This window comes from Abrus precatorius, unplaced genomic scaffold (assembly GCF_003935025.1).
Source record: "Abrus precatorius isolate BTA unplaced genomic scaffold, Abrus_2018 Scaffold9, whole genome shotgun sequence".
NCBI lineage: Eukaryota > Viridiplantae > Streptophyta > Magnoliopsida > Fabales > Fabaceae > Abrus > Abrus precatorius.
Genome location: NW_020874439.1, coordinates 19033714 through 19048836, shown reverse-complemented (window position 1 = coordinate 19048836; position 15123 = coordinate 19033714). Strand labels below are relative to the sequence as shown.

Sequence of the window (15123 nt, the reverse complement as noted above, 5' to 3'; positions counted from 1 at the left end):
CTGTCACTAAAATCTAATCGAAAAACCACTTGTTAATGACTGGTCAAACATTAATAAGTCATACAAACGATTACGTAAAAAAAATGTCAGAAAATGTATGAGGGTCACAAAATGATCCCCACAAGTTGACTTTTGGTCCTCCACTAACGACCTATCTCCTGGTTATGGAGTATCATATTATCATGTTTCAAGGGGGAGTGATATAATATGATATAAAAATTGTTCAGAAAATTTCAAAGTAATGCATAACACAATTTTTTAAACGAATATATCTAGTTTATGTATAATTATTTTAATTTAAAATAAATTATAATCTTACAGTTAATAAAATATAAATTCGATGTCACATGTTATCATTAAAGTTTTTATTTTCCATATACAAAAAAGACAAACAAAGAAATGCAACATCCAAAACTACATAGCAATGCAAATTACAATTAATAAGGTTTCCACCTTAAAGTTCTGTACTTTTTCCCTCCCCGATGTTCATATACAAAATCAAGTTGAGAGATGAACTTGTAAAGCATGTCATCTACATGCTTGCAATACCATAACCTCCATTTCTTCCATACAATAAGGGGAAGAAAGAATAGTCCTAGTCCAAACATACATCCCAATTCTGCACTTAAGAAATTCCAATTAATTGATGTTCCCGCATGAGAATGAGATGTTTCTGATATTGGTGGCGACAACCCTTGTCCTCTTTCATTAGTGCAATTTTGGGTTAATGGAGGTCCACATAATCCTTCGTTGCCTAAGAATGAATTTGCTTCAAATGACTGAATTTGAGTGCCAGTGGGAATTTTTCCCACAAGATGATTGTAAGACAGATTCATGTATGAAAGGAATGATAAGCTTGCAAGCTCTGTAGGAATTTTTGAACTCAAAGAGTTATTTGACAAGTCTAAGGACTCAAGATGTATTAGATTGGATATATATGAAGGGATGTGACCTGAGAAGGCATTTTTTGACAAGTTAAGAGAATGTAATGCTTTGAGGTTCATAAGCTCTTCTGGTATTGACCCTTCAAAGTGGTTGGATGACAAGTCCAAGCAAGTGAATGCAGTGAGAATTTTATCCAACTTCCATTGTTGACCTTTGTAGACAATTGTGACTGAATCTTGAAAACTAGGAGGACCAGACTCTTTTGCATCATCTGAGATTAAGTGGTTGATCATGAAAAGTGGCTCAGCTGCTATAAGTTTTGCTAACCACATTTTTAGATCATTGTTCACAATTGATAATGCGGCTTCAAAATTAATAGGATCAACATTATCATAGATATCAACAAATAGATGGGCAAATCTTGGTCCAGCTTCATCTTCATTATGCATCAAAGCTCTCCAACTTTGTAATAATGTTGATGGTAACACACCGTAGAAGTTGTTTGAGGCTAGATCAACAATTTGAAGCATCTCCCAGTTACCAATGTTATTAGGGCATCCAATATGCCCATATAATTCATTTGATCTTAAAATCATGACACTGAGGGTGGAAATGTTCTTCAAAAAGCAAGGAAATCTATCAGATAATAAATTGTTTCCAAGGTTTAAGACTTGTAATTTCTGGCAACTTGTCAAAGACTTTGGGATGGTACCATCCAAAAGATTTCCATTGAGATCCAAAAACCTTAGTGCACATGAAGTTGAGAATGTGTCTGGAATATGGTTTTCAAGCTTGTTTCCACCAATATTTAATACTCTAAGATTGTTACTCATTGTTATCAAACAATTGGGAATTGTGTCATTGAAGTTGTTGTAGGAAAGATCAAGCACTCTAAGAGCTAAAGCATTACAAAAGGATTCATGGATCTTGCCACTAAAATTATTATTTGAGAGAGAGAGAGAATATGTAAAAGGGAGATGATTGCCAATGTCAGGTGGGGTAATAGAGTTGAATCCATTATTTGAATAGTCCAAATAGATAGCAGTTTTTGGAAAAAAAGGTGTAGGCCCTTGGAGTAGATTGGAGTGAAGATCAAGGAGAAACAAATTTGAACTAAGATTATTGAAAGGCCCTTCCAAGTCTGTTAGAAAATTGTTAGAAAGATTTAGGTAAATCATAGAATCAAATCTCCAAATCCAATTTGGTATCGTTCCTTCAATCTGATTGCTGGATAAGTCTAGGAAGAGTAATGAGGACTGATTTCTCAGAAAGTTAGGGATGGTTCTCAGCTTGCACGAAGCCAACATGACATTGTTCAAATTTGGAAAAGAAGACACATCATGGCCATCCTCATTAGTTACATCAATTGACAAGTTATTGAGTCCAAGATCTAGTGTAGTTAACTTTGGCAGATGTTGGATCATATCCAATTGTATTGTGCCATTGAACTTGTTTGAGGAAAGCTGAAGTAAACCAAGTCTTTTGAGATGGAAGATAGAAAAAGGAATGGGCCCTTGTAAATAGTTGCCACTTAAATCAAGCATCTCTAATAATGAGGAAGAAGCATTTGAAAATTCCTCCAATACCTCGTCAAATTTGTTGTAAGAAAGCATGAGAACTTGCAAAGATGGAAGTGTAAATAGAGATGAAGGGATTCTCCCGTTGAGAAAGTTATCTCCTAAATCAATGCTTACTAAATTTACAAGGCCTTCAAAATGAGTAGATTGAATTGTACCATTAAAATCATTATTATTCAAGGATAAAACTCTAAGGGCCTTAGACCTATTAAAAGATGGAAGAGGACCAGTAAAGTTATTGAATGATAAGTCTAGATGAACAAGTTGGGAGAAATCTGACAATGAATTAGGCAGTGTCCCACTGAATTGGCAATTTGACAGATCTAAAATAGATAGTTGCCTAAATTTGTGAATAGACTGTGGCAAAGATCCTGAAAATTTTGTATGGCTAAGGTTCAAGTAGTGCAAAGATCCTTGAAATGTGAGGTTAGGTAGAGAACCATGAAGACCCAAATTATTGGACACATCAAGCACTTGTAGTGCTGGTATTTGAAAGATAACTCTTGGAAAAACCCCACCTAACCCACAATCAGTGAGTTGCAAGGTTGTTAAGTTAGACATATTACCCAAGTACTCTGGCACTGGACTTGATATATTGTTATGGTTTAGCCTAAGTGTTGAGAGAGATTGAAGCTTTGCTAATGATGAATCAAGAGAAATGGAGAGATTACATGAAGACATACTCAAAACTTGTAAATTTTGTAATGAAGATAAAGCTTGGCTCCACTCCTTTCTCTTCACTGATATTGCTATGCCATCCATATATAGTTCTTTGATTTCTGTAAAGTTCTGCACAAACATAGCAATATTTGGATTCTCAAGTTTTAAAGTATGTGGTGGAGTAAGTGTGCTAGACAAATCAAGAGTTACCAACTTTGTTAGGTAAGAGATCTCAATTGGAATTTGTCCCATAAAGCCAGCATTTGACAAATTTAAATACCTCAAGTTCTTTAGTTTGTGAAACCCTAAAGGAATCATGGAATGGATTTCATTATAAGCTAAATTCAAGCTTTGCAAATAATGTAAGTTGAAGATATTACTTGAATTTTCAATCCCTCCAGAGATAGATTCTTGGCTCAAGTCAAGAGCTACAACGTGTCCTTCGAAGCATGCTACTCCAGTCCAGCGACAACAATCATTACTTTGGTTCCAATAAATTAGCTTTTTGGACTTTGTTGGATTGAATATGAGGTTGTTTTTGAATTGGAGAAGCATAGCTTGTTGATGGCCAAGACATTGACCAATCACAATATTGGTATTGATGCTCAAGTTTATGAAGAAAAAGGGTAGCAAGGAAAGCCATAACATTTGGTTTATAGTCATTGGAGATGAATGAATATGAGAAGCAACTTCAATAGTTTGAGGGTGAAAATGTTTTTTCTTGGTTGATCAAATGTTATCTCTTCCATTTATAGATTTGAAATCAGTTAGGACATTAAGTAAATCAAACACATATGCTTAAGTCTCCCTTGAAGTCCACTGTCTATACCATCATAAATAGACACATCTAAGTACCGCCATTTCTTAAGTTGCTCCGTGGTCCAAAAATTTTCTGAAATAATATATTTAAAATTCATTTTTCCGCATTTCATTTCATTTCCATTTAATAATGCATTTCACTGAGTAAATGACAAATAATAATAACTAGCAAGTGATACATGGCCATGCATAAAATACGGTATTTTTAAATTTAAATTAAATTTTAAATTAAAGAGAATAGTAACTAATAACTATTCTATTATATTAAGTAATAATAAACTTAAAATAAGAGTCTTGAAAATGATGATAATATACTAGAAATAAATAAATAAAATCAAGAAACATCACTTTTATTGATATAGAATATTAAATTTTAACAATTATTCAAGTTAAAATTGATTAAAATTTAATATATCATAAAATAATATCTTTAATTTAAAAATGTTATTTAAAATGAATACAATTATAAAATTAAATACTTGACACAAAAGAAGCCGTATCACTTAATAAAAAAAATATATTATATAATTATTTTTAAATTTAATAAATTTTATAAAATATAAAAATGTTCTAGTTCATGGAATCTTTTATGTTGAATAGGAAAATTCTAAATTAATTAGATTGCATGTATTTGAATAGTAATAAGAAAAATAATATTTAAAAAAAATCATTAGAGAGAATTTAAAATATCTTATATTACATTTAACTTTTTGCAATTATTATTCATAATTCTTCTCATAACTCACATTTTAACTTTCCATCATTATTGATGTCAAATACAAATTCTTTAAATTCCAAAATTCTCCGTAAAATCACAATTTTTATTTCCATTTAACCTTTGTGCTGCATAACGAAAATATCTCTAGTGGAGAGGTTTGAATTTTCTTCTCAATCGACTGAATCAAGATACAAAAGGACTACTAAATGTGTAAAACATTTTCAAAGTTTTATTCGACTTTACATGTCAATCAAGTGGCCAATCATATAAAAGACTAATATGTAACACTTTTTTCCACTGTTGTGTTTGGAACATAAGCGTACTTACCAAAATATGTAAAATCTTGCGAGACTTTGCTTACAAATCAAGTGGTCAACGATATTAAAATGTAGTATATTATAAATGTACCGATTTATATAATTTAAAAATAAATAAATAAAATAATTATATATGAATCAGAGAATATATATATATTAATTTTGAAATATTTATTTACTATTCAATTTAAATTTAATATGATTGTCTTGAAATATGTTTAGTCTAGTGTGACATATTTATTTTAAGGGTACAAAATATTAATATACTCGTGTATATTTTCTATCCCTGAACGAAAAATATTTGTAAGAAAATATGTTGATATATGAATTTGAATAACAATTAAAGCTATGCACATAATTCATTTTGTGTTAAAAAAAAAAGTAAAATTAGTCTTTTTATCCATAACTTTAAAATAAAATTCACTTTAATTCTATAACTCATTTTTATTAAACTTAATTCTTGAATTTTTTTTTTAAATTAGTTTCTTTTGTTAGCTTTGTTATATAGTTTAATAGAGATATTTTAAATAGCACTAAGATGACTTTAATAGTATTTATTTAATTCAAGTTAGATTTTTTTATTTAAAATTGGTGAAATTTGTCTAGGTGATGCTTACTCCCCTACTTTCCCTTCCCTCTCCTTTCTCCTTCTTGTCATAGCTCTCTCATCCCGTCTTACCCAAATCTACCAGCGCTATCTCTCCTTCCTCCAACATATTTCCTCTTCTTGCAGTTTCTCATCCCTTTCTCACAGCCTTTTTTCTTCCTCTTCCACTTTTCACAGCTCTCTCATCCCTTTCTCCCTAACCCACAAGTTGGTCATGGGTTGGTACTTTTTCAATTTATTCTTTAAAACAAATTTTGTGGGAAGAGAGAAATCGGAAGAGGGACATTATTTTGGGAGAGTAAGAAGTTACAGGAAAGAGGAAGGAAAGTTATGAGAAGGAAAAAAAAGGATTGCAATAGGGGGAGACAGAGTTAATGGGTTGGAAGGAAAGAGTGAGAGATCCACAAGAAAAGAAAAGAGATGCAAGGAGGAAGGGGATGACAGGGAGTTGTGAGAAGAGAAAATAGGAGCTACAGGCTAGTGTGTTAAGGGGAAAGGGGTGAGGGAGTTGTGGGAGAAGGAAGGGGAGGGGAGGGAAAGGGAGATAGGGCTGAGGGAGTTGTGTGATAGAGTTAATTTTAAATATATAACTGTAGTTATTTTTAAATAAATAAATAAATAAATATATATATATATATATATATATAAATTTATTGTTATATATTTAATTTTTAATTAAAAATTAATATATATAAGTATTTATCACGTCTCTTTAAATATAAATTAAAAAATTAAATTATTATATATTAATTAATTATACTAACTAATTTTATATTTAAACAGAATTAATGACAATTATTATTGACATCAATTTTATTGACTAATTTTAAGATTAATTTAAAAGTTAATTTAGTAGGAATTTTAAAGACTATAATTTAATTTCATAAATCTAAAATTGATTTAGAGATTGATTTTAGTGTCAAAATTGGTTATTAATAATTTAAATGTTAATTTAAAAATATGATTAAAATTAATCATATTAATTTTTTATTCTAACTTTTATTTTTTATTTTTTATTTTTTGTAGACAGGTTCATTGATTGTAAATTAGAAGGTTGAAAGTTTATCTTTTTTATATTTTTTGTAATAATTAATTATTTAATTGAATATCTTTTTCAATATTTGTTATCTAGAAAAAATAAAAATAAAAATAAATTTTTTTTAATTCTTAAAAATTAAGATTATTTAAGAGAAAGAAATAAGACCAATGAAATCTTGTTAATTAATAAAAAAATATATTGTATAAATATTTTAAATAGTATAAATTATGAATTATAAAATAAAAATTGTACTTGTTATTAAAAAATTATTATAATTAATAGTTATAATAATTCAATTTCCAAATTGATTGATGAATATGTTTTGAATTTTTTTTATTTTAACAATTATAAAATTAGTTTCTAAATTAGTCACTAACCATGAATAATAAATCAGCATCTAACATTCTAAACAATCAGTCATAAATTCAGTTATTACGACGATTAATGAATAATTTTATAATTTTAATTTTAATAAATTAAAATTATTCTCTAAATCAATCACTAATAATGATTAGTAACTCATATGCTAATTTTCTAAAAAAGTTAGTTCATTGTAAAGTTGAATTAATGAATATTCTTTTAAAATGAATTATAAATCAATTTTTAAAACAGTCGCTATCAGTGATAGATAAATTAATTATGAATTTTTAATAAAAAAAATTATTAAGTTGATCACTGCATTAATTAATGACTATTATTTTATTTTTTTATTTTACTAGTTAAAAAATATGTCAATTAAAGAATATTTTTTTAAATAAATTATAAATTAGTCTATAAATTTATAATTAATAATAACTAATAAATTAAATTCTAATTTTTTAAAAATTAATTTCTACTTATGTCACTAAAAAAATAAAATATAAATTTCTAAATAAATAATGTATTTAGTCTCTAAATTAATTATTATAGTAACAAAAAATATTCAGTCACTAAATAATCATTAAATGATGATTTTTTTTAACATTAAAACTTAAGTTTATACGCTGTGTTAACTAAATAGTATTTACATAATGATAAATAAATAAAAATTAAAATAATATGATGTTTTATTATTAATAAAGAGAAAGAAAAAAAAAAGAGAGAATAGAAATGTGTGAAAAAGATAACTACAATTATAAAATGAATAACTTTTGTAAGTAAAGAAAAGATAAAGAAAAAATTCATGAGTTATTGTTAGTTGATTAATATTTTATTAAATTTATAAGTTAAAAATTATTTAAATTTTTAAATTTTTAATTTATGAAAATAGTGACACAGCTCTCCAAAAGTAACTTTTGAATTGCTAACTATTTTCTAAATTCATCTTTATATAAAAATTATATTATTTTATAATATAAGTGACTATTTCAAAACATCAACATAAAATGTTATTTCCAGTCATAATAATTGGGAATAAAGAATTAAAAGTGACAATTTTTATTAAAAAAATGAATATTTCTTACATTAAAAATATAATAAATATGATCTATTTTTTAAAAATATATTATCTTTATATATATGCTTTAAGTCAAATTTTAGAGAATGAGGTTAATATAAAATACGTTAAAAAAAATCAATTTTGTTTTTCTGGTACGTCAGTAGTTTACCCAATTCATTAGGGCATTTTCACATATGCAATTAACAAGACATCACTATTAATAGTATGAATAGTTTTCCCCCGAGAATGAGGAAAAAAAATCAAAGCTCTCCAACTAGAGATGTTATCGTCATGTGTGGCCAGCTCCTCAGTCAAATTGAAACCCCATAGGCTGATTTATGAGCACTACAACATTTCGAGAGCACTGAATGTGTGGAATAGGAATTACAAGTCTTTGAAATGAGACACGGGATTGAAAGCCTATGATGATTCATTCATTCATGAATGGACAATGGCCATTGTCAAGAGTCCACAGGGTTGAAGAGGACTTACAAGTCTTTGAAGTGAGGCACAAGTTATGAACTAGGAAAGGAAAGCATCACCATTCGAGAAAACTAAAATTTTTAAGTTAAATATATCCTTTTTTTAATACATCTGAAAGAAAATATTAAATATATCTTTAACAGTTATTAAAAACAAAAAAAATAACAAATTTTAATTAAAAATATGAAAACATACTAAATGATATTCAATAAAAAATATTATTTTTAATTTTTAACCAATATTTTTAATAAAAAAACATAAATGCTTTATATTCTTAAAGCATTTATTAACACAACCCAAATGTTAATATGGACCGTCATGTTTAGAGGTTTTGATCAGCGACAATATTTTCAGAGTAAAGTAAGGGCTAAGCCCTGAAACGCATATAATTGATGTCTTTTCTCACCATTTTCTCCATTACAAAATTAAAGCTCAAGTCAATGGAATCAAATTACCTATCAGTTGTTGCTTTCTTCACACTTAGTTGAAAAGACAAATATGCCAACAAAGTCAATAAGGCTGACTGAGCTACCATTAGAGATGTAAACAAACTAAGTCAAGATGACTTAATTATTATTAGAGGTGTAAACAAAGTTTAGGCTTGTTATATAAATAAATTAAGATGTTTGAGCTTAACTCATTCTCTTAAATGAGTCTAATTCAAAAATTTGAGGTTGATTTGATTCAAATTTTTAAAATTTAAATTTAACCATATCATCACAACTATAGTTGTTATATATTGTTGATGTTTTCAATATTACTACTATTATTTATGCTATTGTTGTCACTAAACTTTGTAAATTTCCTTACTATTTGTCACAATTACTTCTATTATGTTAATGCATTCATTGCTATTTTCGTTATCATAGTTTCTACCATCTCAACTGTCACAAAATATAATCACTACCACTATCATTGTCTCCTTCCCCCTTGGAAGCCCACAATTGCTATGCTTTCATTACCGTGGTAAACATTGTATTTTGTTAGGATCAAGTTTTCTTCTCAATTTTTAAAATGAATCAAATTTAATATTGAAATCGAGATTAATGTTAAATCGACGTGTGGTAAAGTAACGGTAATAGAAGGACTAATATGATTTTTATTTTATTTTTTATCTTTTATCGATTGATTGTGGTAAAGGAATAGTTAAATCCACTCATATAGCCAACAAGGTTTTAGTCAACCAATAAGGACCATTTTTATAAGAAGTTTAATAGGAATAGTTAAATCAACTAATATTATATTATAAACATAATATAGTAATAATATATTTATTATGATAAATGATACATGATTTTTTAATTTAAAATTAAAAAAATATATTATCTCTTTCTTTTTTTTCTTCTAAAATTCCCACCCAAAAATTTATGTAATATAATATACTCACGTAGAGAAACAAATTTTAAATATATTATGTACGGAAAGAGTAAACAAAAAAGCACCTGGTCTGGTCGTAGAATACTTCAATTTATTGTATTATAAATAATTATTTTTTTATTTATGTTAAGTATAGACTTAGCAAAAATATAAAAACTAACTTAAAATAAGAGGAAAAAGTATGTAACATTAAAATAAATTTTAAAACTGAAAATGGATAAGTTAGTTAACTAAAAAATTTGAAAAATCAGAATGGTATATAATTCAAATTAAGAGAACCAAAATGTATAATTAAACATTTACTTTGACATTTAAAGATAAAAGAAACTAGAGTAATAATTTAAAAGAGTTAAATTAAAGTATACTTAATTATGTATATAAGAAAGTGGCTAATTCTTCTTTATCTTATAAAGAAGGGTTGCAAACTTTTCTATTCCCTTCTTTTGCTGTATTCTTTTTACTTTTCACTGGATTTTATATCCAATATAATGTATGAGTTTAAATTTATTTGATATATTAATTTTATATAATTAATTATTTATATTATATTATTAATAATATTAAATAATTATTTTATTATGCTATGTGTATATTTTAAAAATATTAAAATTCACTTAAAAATATATTAAATAATTTGGTTAGCAATTAAAAAAATTTCATATTAATTTAATTATTAAAATTTATAGATAAAATAAAATAAGTATAGATAAAATAAATGAAAATTTAATAAATTATTAAAATAATTAAAGAAAGAAAGAAGAAAAACCATGTGACACTTTTGGTGAAAGATTATTGATAATGCATAAAATTTATTTTATTTTATTTATTTTTAGATTATATTATTAATAATTTAAAATTTCTTTATTTATATTAAGTATATACTTTATAACAAATTAAATTTTACTTAAATAACGAGATATAAATTTTATTTATTTATTTAGCACCTATAAATTTACTTGATATTATTTTAACTGTAAAATAATATAAAGTACACAGTAATAAGTGAAAAATTAAAAAATTAAAAATAAAAAAGTTAAGAAGCAAAAAAATAAAATAGATAAAAAATCAATTTAATTAAATTAATCAATATATTTTTAAAAATCAAACAATAAAAAATTTATGAAAAAATTTTAATGAAAAATTTTAAAAAATAAAAAAAATATCCCGTAACATTTTACTGGGAATAATAATAATAATAAAGATCGTAGCCATTCATCCTTATATCAAGCATTTATCTAGTCCACGTCCTCTTAATTTTTTTATTTTTGGCCTCTAATTTGTATTGAGGCCTATCTTTTCTTAGACCTTACATAATCTTTCAGTGGGTGATAAGATGTTTTATTAGTGTAATATTGAAAGCTATAGGACTTGAGTGATGGATTATTTTAGCTGGGGTCAGATTTTATTTTGAAAATATTTTATAAGTCCTTAATTTTCTCTACTTTGATATTTTATGTAAGGGATAAATGCACAAATTACTTGGCAATAATGAAGAAACATAAAACTTCATATAAAATAAGCAAAATAGAAATAAGATAACATTTGAATAAATTAAACAAGTAAGCATATCACCCATGCAATTAATTATAATAAATTATGCAATGAATGTTGATTTAGAATTCTCAAACACATAATCACTGAACTTTAATTATTATCTAATGATGCCATGCATGTAAACATAGTGATCTTTAGGTGCAACTCAATCTGGAATCCATTAATATATCACTAGAATCCAATATAATTTCATCAAAATCGATCAAGGGTTCATGATAATAATACTTAGGGTCTCACATCAGAATAATCATATTTTACACACAACATCCAAACACCAGATAGCTTCTTTGAACCCTACTGATTCCTGCCCACACCCAACTACATATTCAAAGCAAATTACAATGCCAATTCTAATCTATTTATTCGCATCAAGTGTAGCTTTTTACAAGCCATTTTCATATGTACATATTCAATAACCATTAACCTGTGTACATTTAAATCACCTTTTATTTACTTTTTTAAATAGATTCCTTAATTAATTAATAATTTTATATTCATCTTTAAAAATTTATATTCTACTTAATTAGGCTTAACTTAAACTCAATTTTTTCACATTAATTCCTTGTTAGAAAAATTATTAAATTTAATTAAATAATTTATTCTTATTATTAAATCAAATTTATTTACATAATTTTCTCTTATTTTCTCGTATTTTCTAAGGTACAAACTAATAGTTACTGAATACTCATTCCTGCCCTTTTTATAAAACAAATACTACTACTAATTTTTTTGTCATAATTATAAAAGGTACATATCCATTTTAAACACATTGATTATTAAATTTTTATATTTTATTTATTATGAGATTTATATTAAAAGAATACTCACTCATTATACATTAATTATTATTTTTTTATACTTTTATTTATTATGAGATTTATATTATACTCATTATTTATTAAGTAACTATATTTATTTATTTAATATTTAAATAATTAATTTGACCATTTTTTATTATAAATATTTTAAAATATCTTATTAATTTATAATATATAATTATTTTTTATTAATTTTGATAAATTAGTTAATTATTTCTTTAAAAAAAAAGGTTTAGAAGTATACAATTGATTGAAATTGTCTAATTATATCCAATTTCTACCTTATTAACTTAAATCCAACAAAGTTTAAACTCCACTATTCTATCAACCTTGACTCAATTCATCACCACATGTATTACAACCATTCAACCACTCAAGCTCAAATCAATATAAATCATAACCAATCCATTAAGAATCAACAAGCAAATATGATCATCCCACCATAAAGAACCGCCAGACCACCTTCAAGCTTAGGAAAATAACAAACAAAATTTTAATGCAACCAAAACACTTCATATATTGAGAGTTTAGGAATCTCCTTCCTTATTCGTATTTTAACCATTCCATAAATTCAAGTTAACTCTTCCATCCAAGATGAAACCCTAGATATGAAGTGGTGTTAATTTAAAAGATTTTACTCTAAAGAGAGAGTTCATTAAAATACTTTAAGGACCTTGGAGCATCAAGCTTAGGAGAAAGGGACTAATAATTTTCAAGGGGCGAAAATGAAGGTTTGGCAGTGTTTCTAAGTGATTTATGAAGTATTGAAGAAAATGACAAAAGAGGAGGAAGGGAAGAGAGAAGAGACCTAGAGTTAGAGAGAGAGAGAGAGAGAGGAAATCCAAAATGATTTTAAAAAAATAAATTTATTATTCATTTACATTAAAGTGGGTGACCCAAGTGAAGTTTCCATTCATTTGAAGATCAAATGGTCTATATTAGATTTGAGAAAATATATTTTAATCTAGGGTTTAGCTGTTTTTCTTGTGCTTTGAGTCTTATAATCGGTAAATGTCATGACAATAGCTAGACCTTTTATCATTTCACACACATTCTCCAAAAAAATTAATTAAAAATAATAATAAATATTATACATTGATATAAACTTAATTGCATCGTTTAGCTTTATTTAAGACTACCCATTATTATTTTAAGGTGTGTTATATTATGAACTAACTGGATTAACTCTAATAATAAAGCAAAGACAATCTTCAATTTTATTTTATAATTCTGCATGTTGATGTTATATTCAAGAGTGAACATTCAAATTTGTCTCAAGTTAAATTTCAAATGAGGTAGCACCTCTTTTATTAAAGGTGACATCAAACGATCTTCATTTTATCTTTACATTGCTTTTATGAATGCAATCTTACTCTTAAGTTTTAATACATTTTTAATAGTTTTTAAATATATTAACGGTAATTAGCAAAATCCTATTTTTAATTGATAATAGTTTTAATTGGTAATATAGTAACTTCTCTATATAAGAAGTTATTTATTAAATGGTAAATTTTATTTATACTATTACCAAATAATAATTAATTATGTACATCTTGGCGTCAAAATCTAACACACAAATTAAATAACATATTTTTATATAATATAGAATATATTTTGTTTCAATCAAAGACATTTTAATCAAGTTATTCTTAATTAAATAAAATGAAACCTAACAATGTTTATAATTTCTTGTTAAAGAAATTTTTAATAGCATATTCTCCAATACATTTTTTATTATTAATTAGACTTGTTAAGAATTTAAAATTATTTTTTTTACTTTTAATATGATGAATTATAATCATAATTTTATAAATTTTAAATAATAACAAAGATTGTGTTAGAAAAAAGATTTGTTAAATAATATAGGCTTTTTTATTTAAATAATATTTTTTTTAAAAATAAATTCTTAAATTATAACTTTTTCAAAACTATTTCTCTGTCTAACTAATTTTGACCACGTGTCATGAGTTTCGCTATGACTATTGGTGAAACTGTTATTTTTAAAATTTAAAATATAAATTTCGCCACTAAAAATGTGAAATTTATAATTTTTTTATTTTTTAAAATAAGTTTCGTCACATAAAATTTAAAATTTATAAAATTTTTACACGTGTCAAACTATTATAAGTTTTATAATTATAAAAAAATATTTATTTAAAAAATAAAAAAAGGTTTCGCAAGATGAATGGCGAAACTGTTGGTTAAAAGAGATGAGAGAAAGTTGTTTTATTCATCGGATTTGTCTGCTCTTTCCAAACTCGGAGATTGGAAGATGAAAGAAAGCTATCTCATTTATCAGATTTGTTGCTGTATTAATTTCATTTGTTGACGTTCCATCTAGTACTCCCTTAGACTCTTATGCTAGAAGCTTCATATGGTAGTCTCTTGTGAAGTTCTTGCTAGATTATTCAATAACTCGCTAATCACATTACATGTGTCCAATAAAATGTCCGGTGAATATTCTTTTTCTTTGGTGCCTTATAAATAATTTCGCCATTTATCTGGCAAATTTTTATTTTATTTTTTAAATAAATATTTTTTATAATTATAAAACTTATAATAGTTAGACAAATGTAAAAATTTTACAAGTTTTGCATTTTTTGTGGCGAAACTTATTTTTTAAAATTTAAAAATAAAATTTTGCCAATAGTCACGGCGAAACTCATGACACGTGGCCAAAATTATCTCAGAAATAGTTTTGAAAAAGTTATAATTTAAGAATTTATTTTTTTTAAAAACATTATTTAAATAAAAAGCCGCAAATTTATTTTCATATTTGTTATTTTAAAAATAATTTATCACTTTATACGTAATCTGAAATAATTTCTCAGTCTGAAATTCTTTTTGTCATG

The 15123-nt window shown here is 25.7% G+C and overlaps 1 protein-coding gene across 1 annotated transcript; it reads right to left on the bottom strand.

Moving 5' to 3' along the window:
• Positions 1 to 437: 437 nt before the first annotated feature.
• Positions 438 to 3785, bottom strand: LOC113850930 (receptor-like protein 7). Its single transcript, XM_027481442.1, has one exon. The coding sequence runs from the start codon at positions 3783 to 3785 to the stop codon at positions 438 to 440; it is 3348 nt and encodes a 1115-aa protein (XP_027337243.1).
• Between the last annotated feature and the right edge of the window lie 11338 nt (positions 3786 to 15123).